This window comes from Neovison vison, chromosome 14 (assembly GCF_020171115.1).
Source record: "Neovison vison isolate M4711 chromosome 14, ASM_NN_V1, whole genome shotgun sequence".
Classification (NCBI taxonomy): domain Eukaryota; kingdom Metazoa; phylum Chordata; class Mammalia; order Carnivora; family Mustelidae; genus Neogale; species Neogale vison.
The window spans coordinates 32,535,981-32,558,658 of NC_058104.1; the positions used below are offsets into that span (position 1 = coordinate 32,535,981).

Genomic DNA, 22,678 nt, shown 5'->3' on the forward strand with positions numbered 1-22,678 from the left:
GTTTTTTAAGATTTTTATTTATTTATTTATTTGACACACAGAGAGAGATCACAAGTAGGCAGAGAGGCAGGCAGAGAGAGAGGGGGAAGCAGGCTCCCCACTGAGCAGAGAGCCCAATGCAGGTCTCAATCCTAGGACCCTGAGATCATGACGTGAGCCGAAGGCAGAGGTTTAACCCGCTGAGCCACCCAGGCAACCCCTGTATGTTTGTTTTTGTGCCAGTACCATACTGTCTTTTTTTTTTCCAATTTATTTATTTTCAGAAAAACAGTATTCATTATTTTTTCACCACACCCAGTGCTCCATGCAAGCCGTGCCCTCTATAATACCCACCACCTGGTACCCCAACCTCCCACCCCCCCCCCCCGCCACTTCAAACCCCTCAGATACTGTCTTGATGATCACAGCTATGTAATAGAACTTGAAGTCCAGAATTGCAAAGCCTCCAGCTTTGGTTTTCTTTTTTAACATTCCTTTGGCTATTCAGGGTTTTTTCTGCTTCCATATAATTTTAGGGTTACAGCTCTGTGAAAAATGTTGATGGTATTGATAGGAATTGCATTGAATGTGTAGTTTGCTTTGGGTAGCATAGACATTTTAACAATATTTGTTCTTCCAGCCTATGAGCATGGAACGTTTTTCCTTTTCTTTGTGTCTTCCTCAATTTCTTTAATAAGTGTTCTATAATTTTCAGAGTACAGATCCTTTACTTCTTTGATTAAATTTATTCCTAGGTATCTTATATATTTTGGTATAATTATAAATAGTACCAGTTTCTTAATTTCTCTTTCTTCAGTGACATTGTTAATGTATAGAAATGCAACTGATTTCTGTGCATTGTTTTTATATCCTGCCACATTGCTGAATTCCCGTATGAGATCCAGCAATTTTTGAGCGGAGTATCATGCCATCTTTGAAGAATGACAGTTTGCTTTCTTTTCCATTTCTTTCTTTCTGTTCTCTGGTTGCTGAGGATAGGACTTCTAGCACTGTGCTGAACAGCGGTGGTGAGAGTGGACATCCCTGTCATCTCCCTGACCTTAGGGGGAAAGCTCTGAGGCAGGAGCAAACTTCAGCTCAGCTTGTTGGCCAATATTCCTAGAGTGTAAGACACTGACATCAGACAGGTGTTTGGTGGCAGCAATGGTCTTTAGATTTATGATACAGATGCTATCACTTTTCTTTTGTAGATGTTCCACTCCATTTGGAAGTCAAGGTTGGTGCTCTTTCTTCATGTGAAGGACATCAAGGGCTCCAGACATTATGAAAGTTTTTCTTTAAATTATGACCATATCTCCTCTTTGGCTTGCATAGAAAGGCTAGCCATTATTTCCTTGAGTAATGTCTTTCTGTCCCTCCTCTCTCTCTTTGTTTTCTTGAACTCCCATTGTGCAAATATTGATACACTTGGTAGTATCCCATAAATCCCTTAAATTATCATTCCTCTTTTTCATTCTTTTTTTTTCCCCCCTCTGGATGATTTCCCCTGGCTTGTCTTTGAGTTCACTGATCCTTTCTTGCATTTCATTTGGTCTGATGTTGATCTCTGTAATTGAATTTTCAGTTCAATTATTGGATTCTTCACTTCTATGATTTATGTTTCATACTTTTTAATATTTTCTCTCTTTGTTGAAATTCTCACTTTTTTCATGAACTGCTCTCCTCACCTCAGTGAGCATCTTTATGACCATTATTTTGAATTCTTTGTCAGGTAAATCATTTCTCTGCATCCCATTAGGGTCAGTTTCCAGAGATTTATCTTGTTCTTTGTTTGTTCTTTTATTTCATGTTCTTCATTTTCCTTGGCTCTTTGAATTGTTTTCTATGCATTACATTAAAATAGCTATCTCTCCTACTCTTTTTTTTTTTTGAAGTTCTTTTTTTTTTTTTTCTTCCCCAATTTATTTATTTTCAGAAAAACAGTATTCATTATTTTTTCACCACACCCAGTGCTCCATGCAAGCTGTGCCCTCTATAATACCCACCAGGTGGTGGGTATCTCTCCTACTCTTAACAGACTGAACTTGCAGAAGCTAGTAGGAGATAACCCTTGCCAATCAGCCCAACTAAAGATATGGGTGCCTCTCCAAACTTTGTGCTTGTCAAAACTGCCATGTTTGTTCTTAGTGGGCCCTGAGAGATTAGGTTATACCAAGTTTCATCGGTGCTCTGAAGGCAGAGGAGAAATGCACATACCTGTTCAGGCTCTTGGCGTACTACAAAGTGCCTGCCTCATCAGCTCCTAGATGCAAGATAATTAGAATCCTAACTTGAAGGCAGCATCTGGGAAAGTTGGAATGTTAGATACACTGTCTAGCCCCTTTTAGGGAGAAACTAGTAAGTGGGTGCTTTTGTCTGCTCTCTGTCCCTAGCCAAGGGCAAGAGCTGCTGGGAGTGCTTGTGTGCCTATTTAAAGTCATCTCTTTGTTCTCTGTGGTCCTGGGACACTAACAAATGCTGAAGACCATCAGCTCCCAGAGTTAGGTGATTTAGAAGCCAGTCCCACAGGTGGCAGCTGTAAAAGTTGGGGTGCTAGGTATGTGGACAAACTCCTTTCCCAGAGAAGCTAGAAACTTGATTTTATCGTTAGAGGAAGCCATAGAGAGAAGGCACAGGAAATTCCTTCATGCTCATTCAGGCTCCTGAAAGACTACATTTACCAGCCCTATAAGCTCCCAAACACAGACTAAGTGGAAGCACAACTCTCGGGCAACAGTTGGGAAAGTATTCAGTCTAACCCATCTCAGGGAGAATATGGGAATGGGGTGTTTTTCCCCTTTCCCTCTGCACTGAGCCTGAGTGTATAGCCACAGCATATCATTACATGCTTGTTTAAAATCACCTCATTGACTCTTAATTATAAAGAACAATCTGATGGTTACCAAAGAGGAGATGGGGATGGAGGTGGGAATAGGTCAATTAGGAGATGGGGATTAAGGTGTACACTTGTTCTGATGAGCACAGGGTGATGTATGGAACTATTGAATTACCATACTGTATACCTGAAACTAATATAACATTGTATGTTAACTAACTGGAATTAAAATAACAACTAAAAGAAAATAAAATAAATTTTAGAAATAAAATAAAATTTAAAATACCTTTGCTTTCTGTGGTCCTGGGGACAAACAAATATCAAGCCATATCAGCTCTCGGAGCTGGGTGATTTGGGATCTGATCCCTTAGGCAGCAGCCACAAAAGCTGAGGAATTAGATGTGTGGTCTTGGGCGCCCACCTAGCTCGGTAGACAGAGCATGTGACTCTTGGTCTCTAGGTTGTGAGTTTAAGCCCTACCGTGGGTGTACAAATTACTAAAAAATAAACTTAAAACAAAACAAAAATGTGTACTTGTTATAGAGTAAGACTTCATTGGCTAACTTTTCTCTCCATTCTTCAGTTTTTGGTTAAAGGAAAAAAAAAAAAAAGGTGTGTGACCATAAGTTTTCACTCCTCGGGGAAAATGGGATTCCTTCCTAATTGTAAGGCACTATGCTAGGAGTAGGGTTTACAGAACAAGTGTGTCTCAGCTTTTCCTACCCATTTTGATGTGGGTATTTTCTGTCACTCAATATGTAGGACTGTCTTAATTTTTTTCTTATTTCTCTCAAAAGGATTTGAACCATATGTATCTGTTTATTTGGTGCATCCATGGAGAGGGGAAGTGAGGAACTTCCTATTCCACCATCTTGCTGACATCACTACAGCTTTTTATATGTTTAAAAATCTTTTGAATTTCCTCCCCTATGAATAGTCTATTTATATCCTTTATACATCTTTAACTTATTGACATTTTTCTTTCTTACTTTGAGTTTTTATATGAAGAAGATAATACATGATTATCATTTTCTGCAATATGAGTTTCAAATATATTTTGCATTTGCTTCTTGACTTAGCTCATACTGCTTTTGTCCCACAAAAACATTTGGTTAAGTAAACACATTACTCTTTCTCTTTTGTGGTCATTTGATTCCAAGTCATTGTTAGAGTAAAACTCATTAGCCAGAGATCATTAGAAACATACCTGTAGGGGCACCCAGGTGACTTATTTGGTTAAGCCTCTGCCATTAACTCAGGTCATGATCTCAGTGTCCTGGGATAGAGCCCCACATCAGTCTTCCTGCTTAGTGGAGAGTCCGCTTCTCCCTTTCTCTCTTCCTCTGCCTCTCTCCCCTGTTTGTGCTCACTCGCTCTATCAAATAAATAAATAAAATCTTTAAAAAAATTTTTTTTTAAAAGAAGCACCCCTGTAGTCAAAAACATTAGGTTTATTCACCTAGTTGTAGCAAAGGGAAATGCATAACAGAAGTAGGGGGATCTCTGTAAGAGGGAAGAGGGTTATTACAGGGTTTGGGTTTGTGCTGGGAATTAGAAAGAATCAGAGACTAGAAGCTGTCAAGAAGTATGGGAAATTTAGTGATTGTTGGTATTTCTAGCCAGAGGCAGAAAGATTAAAACAAGGTTACAGATGTCATTAGAAAAATAAATGCAACAATCACATGTGTTAGTCAGAGGAGAGAGTTGCTTAGTTATTGTTTTTTAATTAAATTTATTTATTTTCAGCATAACAGTATTCATTATTTTTTCACCACACCCAGTGCTCCATGCAATCCGTGCCCTCTATAATACCCACCACCTGGTTCCCCCAACGTCCCCCCCCCGCCACTTCAAACCCCTCAGATTGTTTTTCAGAGTCCATAGTTATTTTTGTGATTGGAAAATATCCTTGTTTCTGTCTCATTTCAAAATTACAGAGTGGTCCTATTTCAATTTTATTTTCAATTTTGTTTGACCAGAGTTAAGGGAGGTTCCTTGTTTAATTATTGTTTCTAGTTTGTAAGAATTGTTTCTGTCTTGCCTAGGACACCATATGTGTCCAAGATAGATTTCCTATTAGATGAATCATTATTTTCATTTTTGAGGGCTTTTGAGTATTAAATTATGTCAAATACATTTTCACCATCTATGAAGAAAGTAATACTATTTTTTCCTTGTATTTGTTAGTAGTATAAACTTATATAAATTTTCTGATGTTATTCCATCATTGCACCCTGAAATAAATTACAGTTGTTCCTAAGGCATTGTTTCATTACTCAATTTCTATACAGTTGTTTTTTTAGGAACTTATATCAATATTCAGAAATGAGATCAGACTTTTATATCCAGTAAAAAATATCTTTTAAAAGTAAACAGGGCACCTAGGTGGCTCAGATGTTAAGCATCTGCCTTTGGTTCAGGTCAGAGCACCATGTCATTTGGGTGTCCAACTCTCTCACCTCAGGTGATGAGATTGAGCCCCACGTCAGGCTCTGCACTGGGCATAAGCCTACTTAGGATTCTCTTTCTCTCCCTCTCATAAAATAAAAATAAAAACTATATTCATACACACACACAAATAAAAATAAATAAATAAATTCACATATATAAGTGATTTTCAAGAATAAAAGAATTCAATGTTACACTTAAAGGGTAAAGATTGACAGTTAGATAAAAATAAAGATACAAAATTTAAACTATATCTTCCTTATAATGGGCATATTTTAAAACATAAAGTTTGAAAGTAAATGGAGAGAAAAAGATATGCTGTGCTTATACTAATCAAAAGAGCAGAGATAGCTGTACTAATATTAGGTAAAACTTTATAGTAGAAATCATTACTAGTATTAGAAAAGTGTAACTACATAATTTTTATCAAAGAGCCAGTTAAAAATTTTAGGTATCTAAAAATATGGTCTCAAAATACATAAAACATAAAAAGGAGGACTTTGAGGACAAACAAACATTGATTGTCATGGTAGCTATTTTTTTTAAATATTTTTTTTATTTGACAGAAAGAAATCACAACTAGGCAGAGAGGCAGGAGGAAGCAGGCTCCCTGCGGAGCAGAGAGCCCAATGCAGGGCTGGATGCCAGGACCCTGAGATCATGACCTGAGCTGAAGGCAGAGGCTTTAACCCACTGAGCCACCCAGGAGCCCCTGTCATGGTAGCTAATTTTAACATACATCTCTCTCATTGTGATAGAAAAGGACATTAAAAATCATTAATGCTGTATAATATCTGAATAAAACAATTAATAGACTAAATCTAAAGAAATATATAAAGCATTGTACTCAAAAATGAAAGAATGAAACTGTTTTTTCATATACACAAGAATATTTATTTAGAAGAACTTATCATATGTTGGATTAAGGCAAGTCAATAAATTTCAAAGATATAAAAAGATACATAAATAGATATTTGTGGAAGATACCATCAGAAAATACAAATCTTTGTAAATATCAGAAGGAAAAAAAAAGGGAATAACCCCCAGTCATATCAATAAATATAAATAGATCTAAACCACACATTGTTAAAAAAAAGACTTTAAAATTGCAATTCCAAATAAAAGCCAAATCCTTGCTAACCTGAAGACACTCCTTATGCAATGATTCAGAAATTTGAAAATAAAATGGACAGAGTATGAAATTAGGAGTCTCAGCCTTAATATAAAGAAGGTGGAATTCAAATTTAAGAGCATCAAAAGTTATCAAAAAGGGCATTAATACTAAAATGTAATATTTATAATGGAGATAGAAAAGTTATGAATATTTTGTACCAAATGATAGGCAACCTCTGTAGGGCAGAAATTATAGGAGATATGAGAAAAAATATATAATACATGAGATGTTTGATTTTCTTCTTTTAGTCCAAGATAGATTATGTCAATAAAGAATAGATACAAAGAATACGTAAGTGATAAAGTCAGTTTTGTAAGCTTTATCAATATCTAATTCTATATCCCTCAAAAATACTTCATTTATGGGGGCGCCTGGGTGGCTCAGTGGGTTAAGGCCTCTGCCTTCCGCTCGGGTCATGATCCCAGGGTCCTGGGATGAGCCCCGCGTCGGGCTCTCTGCTCAGCGGGGAGCCTGCTTCCTCCTCTCTCTCTGCCTGCCTCTCTGCCTACTTGTAATCTCTGCCTGTCAAATAAATAAATAAATAAAATCTTTAAAAAAACACTTCATTTATGAATATGACCATTTTTGCATACATTGTAAAAAATACATATATATTCTTCAGTTGTAACTGAATTAAACAAGAAAAAAAATCAGAATATGAAAACTCCTTCCCTTTCTGAAAATTTTTTTAAAGATTATTTTTTTCTTTGTAATTAATCACACACTCCATCAACTAAGCCAGCCAGGTGCCCCTTTCCCCTTTTGAAATTTAAAAAATCATTTTAGGTGATTTTTGCTTTTACTCAAGAATTACAAAAATTTCTAGAAAATAATGAAAATATTATATATCAGAAACTATGAGATGCAATAAACAACTACAGGGAGAGTAATGTATATACACATTATACACTCATTTTAAGAAAAAAGTAAAAAGAAGGGGTGTCTGTGTGTGTCAGTCAGCTAAGCATCTGACTTTGGCTCAGGTCATGATCTCCGCATCCTGAGATAGAGCCTTAAGTCAGGCTTCCTGTTCATCAAGGAGCCTGCTTCTCCTTCTCCATCTTCCTGCCACTCCCCCAGCTTGTGCTCTCTCTCTATCACATAAATAAGTAAAATCTTTTAAAAAAAAAGAAAGATGAAGAAAAAGAAATAACTGAAAAACATGACTCACTAAAAAATGAATGGAAGGAAAATATATAAAAATGTACACAAGTACATAAATTAATAATTAAAATATAAAGTCAGCTAACAACAATTAAGTCAAGGCAGTAGAACTTCGCAAAAATAAAGAAATGGGTAAACCTGCCCCCCCAAAAGGAGATGTAAATATATTTAAAGAAATGATAAGTTAATGCTGCTATAAACATAGGAGTTCATATATCCCTTTGAAATAGTATTTTTGTATTCTTTTTGTAAATACCTAGTAGTACAATTGCTGGATCATATTTTTACCTTTTTTTTTTCAAGTTTTTTTTAAATTTATTTTTATTTATTTTCAGCATAACAGTATTCATTGTTTTTGTACCACACCCAGTGCTCTATGCAATCCGTGCCCTGTCTAATACCCACCACCTGCTTCCCCCAACCTCCCACCCCCCCCACCACTTAAAACCCCTCAGATTGTTTTTCAGAGTCCATAGTCTCTCATGGTTCACCTCCCCTTCCAAATTCCCCCAACTCCCTTCTCGTAACTCCCCATGTCCACCATGCTATTTGTTATGCTTCACTAATAAATGAAACAATATGATAATTGACTCTCTCTGCTTGACTTATTTTACCTTTTTGAGGATCCTCCATACTGTTTACCAGAGTGGCTGCACCTGTTTGTATTCCCACTGGCAGTGCAAAAGTGTTCCCCTTTCTCCACATCTTTGCCAACACCTGTGGTTTCCTGTGTTGTTGATTTTAACCGATCAGACAGGTGTGACATGATATCTCATTGTGGTTTTGATTTGTATTTCTCTGATGATCAGGGATGTAATAGTAACATTATCTACAATAGCCAAATTATGGAAACAGCTCAAGTATCCATCAAATGGTGAATAGCTAAAGTTGTGGGGTATCAACTTTGTATCAACAGGGACAAGACTGGAGGAGATTATGCTGAGTGAAATAAGTCAAGCAGAGAGAGTCAATTATCATATGGTTTCACTTACTTGTGAAGCATAAGGAATAACATGGAAGTCATTGGGAGAAGGAAAGGAGAAGTGAGTTGGGGGAAATCGGAGGCGGAGATGAACCACGAGAGACTGTGGACTCTGAGAAACAAACTGAGGATTTTGGAGGGGAGAAGGTGGGGGTTTGGGTGAGCCTGGTGTTGGGTATTAAGGAGGGCACGTACTGCATGGAGTACTGGGTGTGGTGCATAAACAATGAATATTGAAACACACACACACAAAATTACATTTAAAAAAAAGATGTGTGTGTGTGTGTGTGTGTGATGGAATATAACTCAGACATAAAAAATGAAATACTGCCATTTGCAACCACATGGGTGGAGCTAGAGAGTATTATGCTAAGCAAAACAAGTCTAATCAGAGAAAGACAAATACTGTATGATTGCATTTGTATGTGGAATTTAAGAAACAAAATAAATGAACAAAGAGGGAAAAAAGAGTGACACAAACCAAGAGACAGACTCTTAACCTATAGAGAACAAATTGATGGTTACCAGAAGAAAGGTGGGTGGGGGAATGGCTGATGGGGATTAAGGAGTGTGCTTGTGATGAGCACTGGGTATTGTGTGGAAGTGTTGAATCACTATATTCTACACTTGAAACTAATATTATACTATGTTAACTAACTGGAATTTAAATTAAAACTTCTTTAAAAAATAAGAAATACAACATACAAAAAAAAAGAAACACAAAGTACTTGAATTCCATGGAAATAAAACTTAAAATCTTTAAAAGATTTTATTTGATTTTTTATTTGAGAGAGAGCACATGGAGGAGCAGAGGGAGAGGGACAAACAGACTCCACAATGAACATAGTGCCTGATGTGGGGCTTGACCTCATGATCCTGAGATCATGACCCAAGCCAAAACCAAGAGTCAGACACTCAACCAATTGAGCCACCCAGGTGCCCCAATAAAATTTAAATTTTTAAAAGAACTAATAACTTTCTAACTACAAACAAATTATTAAAACTGATGTCAGAAGAAATAGAAAATAAAAATTGAAACTTTCACAATTTTTATAGAAATAAACTTGTCAAAGATTCACTCTTCAATGAGATAAGATGAAGTTCCAGATGGCTTCGCAGGGGCTCTTCCATAAGCTTTTTAAATAGCAGAAAAGAAAAATGGTATTTAAATGTTCAGACCCTAGAAAAATTAAAACTTAAAAAAAAAAGAAAAATTAAAACTTAACAATATAAAATAAAAATATACTTAAAAATAAAATTTACATATAAGTGAAATCATATTGTGTCTTTCTCTGTCTAATTTTATGTAGCATAATGCCCTTAAGGTCCATCCATGTTGTCACGAATGTCAGGACTTCCATATTTTCATGGCTGAATAGTATTTCATTGTATAAATATACCATATTTTCCTTATCCATTCAACAATCATTAGACTGAAGTTTCCATATCATGTCTATTGTAAATAATGCTGCAATGAATAGCAGATACTTTTTATAGTTAGCGTGGATAACTTTTTGAGTTAGTGTTTGTGTTTCCTCCAGGTAAATACCCAGATATGGAATTAATGAAGCATGTGGTAGTTCTATGTTTAATCTTTAGAAGAAACTCCAAACTATTTTCCTGCACCATCAGTGCACAGATTTCCCTTTTCTCCACATCCTCACCAACATTTGTTATCTCTTGTCTTTTTGGTAATAGCCATTCTAACAGGTATGAGGTGATATATCATTATGGTTTCCATTCGTATTTCACTGATTATTAGTGATACTGAGCACCTTTTAATGTACCCTTTGGTCATCTGGATGTCTTCTTTGGAAAAAATATCTGTTCAGATCCACTTTTTAAAGATTTTATTTATTTGAGAGAGAGAGAGAAAGCATGAGAGGGGGGAGATCAGAGGGAAAACCAGACTCCACCAAGCAGGGAGCCCAATGTGGCACTCTATGCTGAGACTCCAGGATTATGATCTGAGCTGAAGGCAGTTGCTTAATCAATTGAGCCATTTAGGTGCCCCCATATCCATTTTTCAATCAGATTGTTTGCTATTGAGTTGTATAAGTTATTTTTATGTATTTTGAAGACTAATCCCTTATCAGAGATATCATTTGCAAATATATTTTCCCTTTTAGTAGGTTACCCTTTCATTTCATTCATGGTTTTCATTGCAGTGCAAAAGCTTTTTAGTTTGATGTTGTATGATTGTTTATTTTTGTATTTTTATGTATATAAAGACACGTATTATATATATCATATAATTCTTGTCTATGAGTGTTTGCCTAGTAGAAGTTGCTTGACCATTACTAGAAATAAAATCCTATACATTACATTAATAGATTTAATAGAAGAGTTCTTTCCTAATGATATTTAAATAGGCAACTTCCTCTAACAAAATTCTGTCTTGGTTACCTAGCAGTGCATAGTGAATATGTGTTGAAAATTCCAGTTAGAGAGTTAGTATTCCATCTTACTACAGTGGGTTCCACCTAGAAATGAAATAATCCTTATTGGGAGCTCTTTGGGGACCAAACCTTTTTAGCAACATGGGCTACAAAACCAGGTTTTCTATCTCATCCTTATAACTATATGCTCAATTAAATAGTTGACTTGGGTCTATTCTTATGATTACTCTCTTGATTCAGATTAGGTCAAGAATTGGCTACTGTCCTCAAAATGACCCCATTCTCAACCACATGACAGGTCAGGAAATGCTGATGATGTATGCCAGGCTGCAAGGGGTCCCTGAGCCAGACATTTGCAAGTATGTGGAAACCTTTTTGTACGCAATGCACCTGGAAACAAATGCTCATGAGTTTGTCCACATATACAGGTCAGATATAGTGCTGTTGCAATTAAGCTGCCTACTTGTGTTTCTACTGTTTAGAATGAATGCCTGCAAACTCAACCTGATCCATCTGTCACACAGGGGCAATGGCTGTGAAATAGCTTAAGGTCCTGTCAGGGTTCAGCGGTCAGTAATAAGGCAGATCCCACCTATATGAATTTAACCTTTTGCAGATGTGAGCTGTATACTTCACATTTTATTTTAAAAAAGTACCTTCATCCTTATCTCTTTATTGTTTTTCCTTTCCCTAAAACAAAAATATTTTACCAATAATGATGCTGAAATAAATTACCAAGAAAAGTCATTTCAATGAAAATGAATTGATATATACATCTGGACTTGGGCCTGCTGCTTTGTGAGTCCTATCAAATCAGCATTCTGTATACATGAGCTAATTCCTATGAATTAATGACATGTGTACCCTTATCTTCTTTCTCCTCTACTTTCTCCTTTGGCAATAAAGTGAAGGAAACAGACGTAGACTGAACACTGCTATTGCCCTTATGGGAAAATCCTCAGTTGTCTTCCTGGATGAGCCATCTACTGGCTTAGATCCAGCTGCCAGGTGCCTGCTATGGGACACAATTACATGGATGTGTAAAAGAGGCAAAGCTATTGTTGTAACTTCCCACAGGTATGACACATTGGGAAGCTTGGTTGAGAGTTAGAAGAGTATAGGAGGGAATTATGTGGAGCCAGAAATAAAGGCCATGAATGCTTAAGTATATGAGCTACATAGGAGGGATTGTGGGTAGAGGCTGATTCTTGCCTGATGCCAGGAATCCTCGGTTGAGTTCAGTAATCCAGAAATGACTGGATAAGAAGTTAAGGAACTGTTCCTATTGTTATTTAGGAATTGACTGCTTTGAATCTTAAGATCTCCTCTTCCCAAATATGGTCTTAGTGGTGATTATCTGCATTACTGAGCTTTCCTATAGCAACTGTTACTTTATAATCCTAGCTCTGTTTTGAGATATGGAATTTGCCTGCTGAAAGGCAATCTCTTCAACCATATTTCCTTTGTCTTCCTAGCATAGAAGAATGTGAGGCCCTCTGTACCAGACTAGCCATCATGGTAAAGGGGAGGTTCAAGTGCCTGGGCAGCCCTCAGCACTTGAAGAACAAGTTTGGTAATGCATACACTCTGACAGCAAAGATTAAGTTTGAAAACAATGAAGATAAACTAGAGAAGTTCAAAGAATTCATGACAGCAACTTTCCCAGGTAATGTAGGCAGGACCTCCTTGTGATGACTGTGTTAAGTTTTTACATTGTTCTGCTTCATATCTTCAATAATTAACCTTTCCTGCAAGTTATTTCTTTACTGAGCTTTTTAGTGTGTGTGTGTGTAATTGGAATAATTTCTCTATGATATTATCCATGATCTCTTAGCACGTACTTTCTCAAAACCGTAGAGGCTCTCACCAGTCTATTATGGGAATCAACCAGTAAGACAAACCTGTTCATATGTATTAATCTAGAATTAAATTACTGAGATTGTCTGTTTTTTACCCTTGATAATTTTTTTAAGATTGCATTTATTTGTTTATTTATTTGAGGGAGAGAGGACAACATAGAGAGCACAAGCAGGGGGCCATGGTAGAGGGAGAGAAAGAAGCAGACTCCCAGTTGAACGGGAACCTGATGCAGGACTAGATCCTAAGACCTTGGAATGGTGATCTGAGTCAAAGGCAAATGCTTAATCACCTGAGCCACCCAGGCGCCCTCCCTTGATAATTCTTTAAGGTTTCCTCTTGACCATGTATCTTCTGCCTTTCCTTGGTCCCTAAGACAAGCAATGTTTATGAAATGCAAACTAGAAAAATAAACTTCCTTTACTCCTTTCAAGGAGATAATCTAGATGTGTAACACATAAAAATCAATCATTCTGCTTTTGTGGCTAAACTCAGTAAGTGCGTCTCTGTGCTCATGGTACAGAGTCATTGACAGCCAACTCTATTTGCTTCTATTCCCACTGCTTTAATCATTAAGCAGTGACATGGTAAACATTTAAGAATTTTTATTTCCTTAGTCTCCAGCTTGAGTGATCACTCTATCAACAATGTAGTGGCCAAATGGTCAGGATACAAGATTAAAAACATGGAGGCTATAATGATGATAAAGCAGTAAATGGTATTGGATTGCACTAAGGAAGTCACAGTAATAAAAGAGAAGAGGATATGATAAGAAATGGATATGATAGGATACACAAGCGCACATGCTCAGTTAAGGGAAGAAACCACTATGTGGGAAAGATCATTAATTCAGTATTAACTATATTAACTATACCTAGATATCCAGATAAATATGTCTGTTGGGCAGTTGAATATTCACTTAGTCATTCATTCATATGATAAAGATTTATGGAGTGCTTATTGCCTGCAGTGCTCAAGTTATGGAATTAACTACACAGTATCAAAAATGCTCTTTCAAACGTATATTTCTTCCTTTTTTCCTTTTCTAGATAATCTTTATGTATGTTATTCAGAAAAGGGGAAAAGAAAGAAAAGAGTTGCTCTTTCTATAGCATGGCAGATTATACTCTCAAAAAGATTCTTCTATTACATACTGGAAACATAAAGTAGAATTGTTTTAATTATTTGCTTAGACTGATAAAGAAAATGAGAAAAATTCCAAAAATCAAAACAGAACAGAAAAAAAATCATCAAGCTGAAACTTGATAGTAAAAATTTAAAATGCAAAAGCTGATTTGCCTGAAGCAAATTCCAATACCAGTACTGAGATAGGAGGTGAAACTTTGGCCTCATGGTAATGTTGGGCAGATTAACCTAAGATTCCCATAGTAAGCAAGCACCTTCAAAAATGAACAGATGCGGGGCACCTGGGTGGCTCAGTTGGTTGAGCAACTGCCTTCAGCTCAGGTCATGATCCTGGACTTCCAGGATCGAGTCCCGCATCGGGTTCCCAGCTCCTTGGGGAGTCTGCTTCTCCCTCTGACCTTCTCCTCCCTCATGCTGTCCTACTCATTCTCCCTCAAATAAATAAATAAAATCTTAAAAAAAAATAAAAATAATAATAATAATTTAAAAAAAATGAACAGATGCTCTGGTTCCAAGCCCAGCATGTAAGAAGTTTGGAAATTGCTACTCTGTGCTAACAACTAAAAAGCTGAACAAACTGAAAAGTCAACAGACTCTTCTAGAATCTAAAAGAGAGACGACGAAACAGGGCAAACCACTGCAGCCAAGATTGGAAAGACAGGTAAATACAGGAAGTCCTGGTTTGCCAAAGCAGAGACTTAAAAGCAGAAAGCACGTTGATAACCAGTGCCAGGGTAAGAAACCCTGAACTGTAACTGAATTGCTAGGTGTGCTGTGTGGCTAATTCTGAGAGGTAAAAATGCCAGGGAAGGCAAATACGGGTATTCCTACAACCAGATTGCCACAGTAAATATCAGACAAAAACCCCTGCTTATTTCCCACAGGGAGAAGGGAAGATGAATCATTTTGAAATATACCAGACAGCTCTTTGTAACAAGGCCTGTTCTCAGGAGGAAACTAGTTAAACTAAACCAAACTGAATAGAGTATAATCAGAGCTTGATCTTGAAGAAGGGAAATATCCAACTTTAGCAATCTTTTTCCACATAAGGGAGGAGAAGAAAAAAAAGAGAAACTTGTGAACTTTACGGTCCAGAGGCATAGGCTCAGTAAAAGTGTGGGAGTTACATAGGCTTCTTCCCAGCACCACACCACCAGATTACTAATGGCCTAATTACAGCAGTTCCTTTTTCCCAAGAAGTCTGGCTATCAGGAAAAAATTACAAAGCATACAAAAAGCAAAAAACACAATTTGAAGAGACAGAACAAACATTATACTAAACATGACAAGGATGTTGGAATTATCAGACCAGTAACTGAAAACAACTATGATTAACATGCTCAGGGCTATAATGAATACAGTAGACAGCGTGTAAGAACAGATGGGCAATATAAGCAGATTGAGGGAAATCCTATCTAAGAACAAAAAAGTAATGCTTGAGATTAAAAAAAACTATAATAGAAATGAAGAATGCATTTGATGGACTTATTATTAGACTGGACTTGGCTGAGGAAAGAATCTCTGAGCTAGAGGATGTATCAGCAGAATCACAAAAAACCAAAAAGCAAAGAAAACAAAGACCCCCCCCCAAAAAAAACCCAAAACAGAATATGCAGACTGTAGGACAACTACAAAATGTATAATATATGTATAATGGGAATACAGAAGAAAAAAAGAGAAAGGAAAAGAAGAAATATTTGAAACCATAATGACTGAGAATCTCCCCCAAATTAATGTCAACACCAAACCACAGATCAAGGAAGCCCAGAGAACATCAACAAGATAAGAGTAAAACAAACAAACAAAAAACCATACCCAGGCATATAATTTTTCAAATACAGAAAATCATAGAAAAATAAAAAAATCTTGAAAGAAACCAGAGGAAAAAGACACCTCATCTATAGAGGAACAAAGATAATAGTCACATCCAACTTCACATCCAAGAAAAGAAAAAATTGAGGGAATGTTTTGCCAGTAGACATACCTTGGAAGGTATGTTAAAAGAAGTTCTTTAGAGAGAAGGAAAATGATGCAGGTCAGAAACTCAGATCTACATAAACAAAGGAAGAGTATCAGAGAAGGAATAAGTAAAGATAAAAATGAAAACTTTTATTTTTTCTTATTCTCAACTGACCTAAAAGATAAAAATTTGTTCAAAGTAATAAGAGAATGATGTAATCAAAATGACCAAATATGAGTTTTCTACTGTCTTATCTACAAAGAACACCCACATGCAAAAGCCCCTTTGTGGAAGTTGGGAGAGTCTAGTAGAGAAGTTCTAGCACCTCAGTAAGCAGAAAATTCCAAGATTGGTCATATTGATGAAGGGAAGAGAAACAATTTCACTTTACCAGTGTCACCCTGACCACAATGTGGCACAGCTCAGTGCCAAGAGAAACCTTCTTTACCTACAATTCCCCCGACAAAGTAAAATTAGAATGAATGAATAAACACCTGGCTTCCCAAGTTGTGAGGGCCACTGGCAAAGAGATACACTTTTGTATTGCTCCAGCCAGGCTACTGAGATGCACTGCATGACTGGAGCAAGGACAAGCTGGGAGAACAGCAGCAGCCAAGACTCTCAGAGGTCATCGAAGAGAGGCAGATCCTACAAATCACTTTGAAGACCCCATCAAAAAGTCTGCCCAGGAGCAGCTGTTAACACCTTGACTACAATTCCCACAACTGGTCCACAAACACCAGTTATGCTCCATGCAAGTTACCCCATGAATATCCGGTTGCTGGCTCCCTATGTGCAACGCCAAGGGTGTCAAGAGAGACTTTGCAAATGACTGGTGTGCACACAGAGGGAGCTGGTCCAAATCTATGGGATTGGAAGAAGGTACACAAATTTAAGCATTCAGCATCATGCTATAGAAAGCAAAGAATATACTCTTATCACCCAGCCTAGCATAGCAGAATTGACAGAACTGTCTTAAGAATTCACTTCCAAGAGGGAACAAGTAGTATGAAGCAAGCTTACCTATTGAAAGAGTCTAAGAAAGCCTCAGAATCCCTACCTGGTTGATAGAAGGCATTTTCTTCCTGAAGGCCATCAGAAAAGACTGGAGGAGGTGACTTCTACTTCTAATGTAAAGAATCAGGCTCAAAGTGAAGGGATGAATAAAGATACTCCATGCAAATAGAACCAAAGGAGATCAGTATTGCTATATTCATATCAGTTTTAAGTCAAAGGCTGTATCAAATGACAAAGAAGTTCATATAATGACAAAGGAGTCAATTTTATCAAGATGATATAACAGGGTTACTCCCGTCACTCTTACTCAACATAATACCAGAAGTCCTAGCCAGATAAAGTAGGCAAGAAAAAGAAATAAAAGTCATTCAAATTAGAAAGTAAGAAGGAAAACGGTCTTTGTTTGCAACAACTGATTCTTTGAAAATACAAATAAAGTCCATAAATATCCAGCCAGGATAACTAAGAAAGAGAAAAGATAGGAACTACTAATATCAGAAATGAAATGGGGCACATCACTGCAGAGGCCAAAGACATTAAAAGGATAATCAAGCAATACTATGAACTATTCTATGTCCACAAATTTGATAATCTAAATGAAATGGACCAATTCTTTGAAAGGCACAATATGCCAAAACTCACCCAAAAAGAAATAAATAATCTGAATAAGACTTTATCTATTAAAGAAATTGTCTCAATAATTGAACTCCCCAGCACCAGGCCCAAATGGATTTATTGGTGAACTCTACCACACATTTAAGGGACAAATTATACCAATTGTCTACATTAACTTTCAGTGGATAGAAGCAAAAGGAATATGTCCTAAATTATTCAGCATTGTGTTTTTTAAAGATTTAATTTATTTGAGAAAGAAAGAGTGCAAAAGCAGGGGTGGAGTACAAAGGGAGAGGGAAAAGTAGACTTCCCACTGAGCAGGGAGCCCAACACAGGGCTTGATCCGAGGACCCCAAGATCATAACCTAAGCTGAAGGCAGATTCTGAACCAACTGAGCCACCCAGGCACCCCTCAGCATTATCTTAACACCAAAACAGGGCAGGGTGCCTGGGTGGCTCAGTCAGTTAAGCATCCATCTTTTGATCTCAGCTGAGGTCTTGATCTTGGGATTAAGAGTTCAAGCCCAGCCTTGGGCTGCATACTGGGAAGCCTACTAAAAAAGAAGAAGAAGAAAGGAGGACGAGGAGGGAGGGAGGGAAAGAGGGAGGAAGGAAGGAAGGAAGGAAGGAAGGAAGGAAGGAAGGAGAGGGAGAGGAAGAGGAAGAAGAAGAAGGAGGAGAAGGAGGAGGAGAAGGAGAAGAAGAAAGAAAGAAAAGAATTTAAAAAAACCCCAGACATATCACAATCATCCAGTGTGATTTAACCCATGGATACAAAGCTGATTCAGCATTCAAAACAGAACTAATAAAATCCAACACATAAATAGGCTAAAGAAGAAAAATTCCATGATTCTATCAATAGATGTAGAAAAAGCATTTGACAAACTTCAACACCTACTTATGGTTTTTAAAACTTGCAGTATACTAGCAACAGCTAGGAATATTCTTAATGTGATAATGAATGTCTATTAAAACCTACAGCTATCAACATACTTAAATGTGAGAAACTTGAAGCTTTCCTACTAGAGCCAGGAATAAGGCAAGCGTGCTCCTTCTAACCACTGCTCTTCAACACTGTACTTGAGAACTCAGCTAAAGACAAGAAAAGGAATAAAAGACATACAGGTTAGGAAGGAAGGAATGTGGTTTTTTTTTCCATTGATGACAAGATTGACACATTAGAAAATCTGAAAGATGGACCAAAAACTCTGGGAATTAATAAGTGGTTAAAGCAAGGCTGTAGGATACAAGCTTAATATACAAAAGTCAATGACTTTCCTGTAATACCATCAATGAACAAGTAGAGTTTGAATTTGAAAACACAGTTCCATATACATTAGCATCCCCCAAAAATGGTATACATAGGTGTAAATCTAACAAAATATATAGAAGATCCATATGAGGAATACTACAAAATTCTGATGAAGGAAGGTGAAGAACAACCAAATAAATGTAGAGATATTCCATGGTCATGGATAGGATAAGTAATTTTGTGGCTATCAATAAACTGATTCTAAAGTTTATATGGAGAGGCAAAATTTCCAAAATAACCAATATGATTGAAAAAGAAGAAGTTGTAGGACTGACAGTACCTGACTTCAATACTTAATTAAGGTGCTACAATCAAGGCAAAAGTTCCACTCTTGTTTCTGCAGTGAATAGGTCAGCTCTATTCACTAGGAAAAGGACGAGACAGTTTGGTGAAAACTAGGAGGTAGGGATCATTTGGGTCCATTTAGAAGGCTGGATACCATACCATATATCCACCAACAACAGAGGTGTAGACGTACACTGACAACTTTATATTAATGAACACAGATGAAGTACAGTTACACACAGCAACACTGATGAATCTTAAAAATATAATGATTGAGGGACACCTGGGTGGCTCAGTTGGTTAAGCATCTGCCTTTGACTCAGGTCATGATCCCAGGGTCCTGGGATTAAGTCCCACATCGGGCTCCTTGCTCGGCAGGAAGGCTGCTTCTCCCTCTGCCTCTGCCTGCCTCTCTGTCTGCCTGTGCTCGCTCACTCTCTCTCCCTCTGTCCCTGGCAAATAAATAAAAATCTTGATTAAAAAATATATAATGATTGAGAGAAGCCAGATAAGAATAATACAGTGTTATTGCATTCGTGTGAAGTACAAAAAAGGCAAAATCAAATTATAGTATTTATGTTTCCATACTTAGCTAAAGCTAATAAAACCATAAAGAATAGGAAAATAAATGCTTACCATAGAGAAGAAGTGAGTCACGAGTGGCACATAGCTCACTTCTGGATTGCTGAGTTTCAATCACATGTTTGTTAGCTTTATTATAATTCACTGAGGTGTACATTTATGTTCCATACATATTACATAGTTTATATGTTTGCTGTATTTCCCAGTTTGAAAAGTTTTTTTTACATATTACCTCATAGAATTTATTTAGGGACTCATGACAAGATAAAATCAGTATTATTGATATGTACTTTTTTAAAAAAAATTTTTTTAAAGATTTTAATTTATTTATTTGACAGACAGAGATCACAAGTAGGCAGAGAGGCAGGCAGAGAGAAGAGGAAGCAGGCTGCCTGCTGAGCAGAGAGCCCGATGCAGGCCTCGATCCCAGGACCCTGAGATCATGACCTGAGCCAAAGGCAGAGCCACCCAGGCACCCTACTGATATGTACTTTTAAAAAATATATTAATTTCAATTAATTCCATTTTCAATTAATTCCATTTGCAATAATGTCCAGTTGTGTAATAATACATAAAAGTGCATCCTATCAGTTAGGAATGGCTACAGTATTACTACCAGATTTTCAAAATCTGTAATATCCCATTTCTCCAGTGAATGCCTTCACATTTATGTTTTATTATAGTGATTTTTAGAATTTCCTTTAGGATAAAGACTGCCTAGTCATAAGAATAGTATAGAGATCCTAAACATACACACGCACGCACACACACACACACACACACGTGCACACACCCATACACACACACACCTGGAGAAAGAAACCACACCCAAATTTTATCAGCAGTTTCAGGACAATGGAACATTAGGATTCATGTAAGTCAGGTTTGGCAAAGTAAGTGTATGAGCTTGCTGTGATTATCTGACCCTCTGTAATTTTTATGAACTATAGATATAAAGACCATACTTTACATGGAAGTAAATCTATTGAAATATGTAACAAAGTGGCAATATACTAAAAGAGAATAGACTTTGGGATTATATTGTCTTTTGCATTAACATATATTCTCTCTTCCATTGGTATGGACATTTGGAATGGTATTTATTTAGGAATTTTGTAAAACTCATATCACATATAAGGCCCCTTCTGTTACTTTCCTTTCTTAGGTAACATCAAACACCAGGAGCATCAAGGGATTATTAGCTACTATATTCCCAAAGAGGAAATCTGCTGGGGAAAGGTGATTGTATAAATCATATTCTTCTAACATTGTGTGTAACAGAGGACTGATAGAAGGAGGCATTGTGATTCAAACATAAGGAATGGGAGCCTGACATTGGCAGAAAAGAACCTTTGTTACTTTTCAAAGGCACCTATAGTTTGAGACTTCTGACCCTAAATTCTATTATTCTATACTATCAAAAGAATGAAGATGGAAAACTGCCTCCTCTCTATTTTTCAACCCTCTTTTCCTTCCTCTTTCTAGCTTCCCCCTTCTGTGTCTTTTTGTCCCTAAGCATACGCCTGGCAGGAATTGGGGAATGATGGGGTGGGGGAAAAGGGTCACTGGAGATATTACAATAGTAATACCATCTTTTTCTTTTTTCCCCCGTTAAAGGTGTTTAATATTTTGGAGGAAGCCAAAGTGCTATTCAATCTGGAAGACTATTCTGTCAGTCAAATAACACTGGAGCAAGTCTTCCTGACCATTGCTAATATTGATAAAACAGAAAATATTCGAGAAATAAAAGTGCTATGAGATTCAGTTCCAACCAGTGACTATTATGTCTTGTCTAGATTGCTGCATGCAATTAGATAAAGAGGGAAAAATTTGTAATCTTTGGAGATTAAGATAAGTGACCTGTTGTAAAGAACTGAACTGTAGAGCGTCGGAGATTATACCCTAAGTGAAAGTTACCACATTGGCATGCCACATTTTCACGAATATTGGCAGAAGACATTGGAATCTTGGGTCAAAGACATAGGAATTTGAAATCAATGAGAGATAGGCTTTGTTTATGCATGGAAGATATGACATAATTGAGATTTCTGTTTTCCATGATTTGATTCATGCAAACAATGCAATCCCAGTCAAACTCCTAGCCATCTTTTTCCTCTTTTTTAGAAAAAAATGAACAAGTTGATTTCAAAATGTATATGGAAATGCGAAGGGTCTAGAATAACCAAACAAATCTTCAAAAGAACACAGTTGAAGAACCTACACTGCTTATTTCTGCTCAATATTAAGACTTATAGTAAAACCACAGTAATCAAAGTCTTTGGCTTAAAGATAGATCAGTGAAACAGAATAGAGAGTCCAAAAATAGACCAATCACAACAGGTACTGTCAATTGATTTTTGCCCAGAGTGTCAAGTCAGTTCAGTGGGGAAAAGGAAGTCATTTTATTTTTTTAAAAAAGATTTATTTATTTATTGGAGAGAAAGTGAGAAATCATGAACAGGGTGGAAGGGGAGAGGGAGAAGCAAACTCCCTGCTGAGCAGGATGCCCAATGTGGGACTGGATCCCAAGACCCAGGGATCATGACCTGAACTGAGGACCATGCCCAACAGAGTGAACAAGCCACGTGACCCAGGGGAGTCTTTGTAGTGAATAATTCTGGGTGAATTTGATATTGAAGTGGAAACAAAACAGACCTTGACCCCTACCTCACACACATAAATTTTACACACACACATAAATTTGGGAAGGATCATGACCCTAATTATAAAAGACTTAACCAACTTCTGCACTCATCCTTTCCCTTTCATTCTATTCAGATACATCTGAAGGGCATTTTCATCAGCACAAAATCAAAATCAAATTAAAATTCTAAGCAATAGGAAGAACACTGACCAAGTGTTTCTTCTTTCCTTTTTCAGTCTTATATTTGATGGTGTCTTAGAATGAAATATGGCATATGG

General features: G+C 36.9%; 1 protein-coding gene across 1 annotated transcript in view; it reads left to right on the top strand.

Moving 5' to 3' along the window:
- The window catches only part of LOC122895475 (phospholipid-transporting ATPase ABCA3-like), a 169,910-nt gene extending 148,396 nt beyond the window's left edge, over positions 1-21,514 (top strand). The window contains exons 26-30 of the mRNA XM_044232902.1: positions 11,223-11,410; positions 11,889-12,059; positions 12,458-12,648; positions 20,922-20,995; positions 21,374-21,514. Coding sequence (XP_044088837.1) covers positions 11,223-11,410; positions 11,889-12,059; positions 12,458-12,648; positions 20,922-20,995; positions 21,374-21,514 — 765 coding nt within the window. The remainder of the gene's footprint in view (positions 1-11,222; positions 11,411-11,888; positions 12,060-12,457; positions 12,649-20,921; positions 20,996-21,373) is intronic.
- Positions 21,515-22,678: the final 1,164 nt, after the last annotated feature.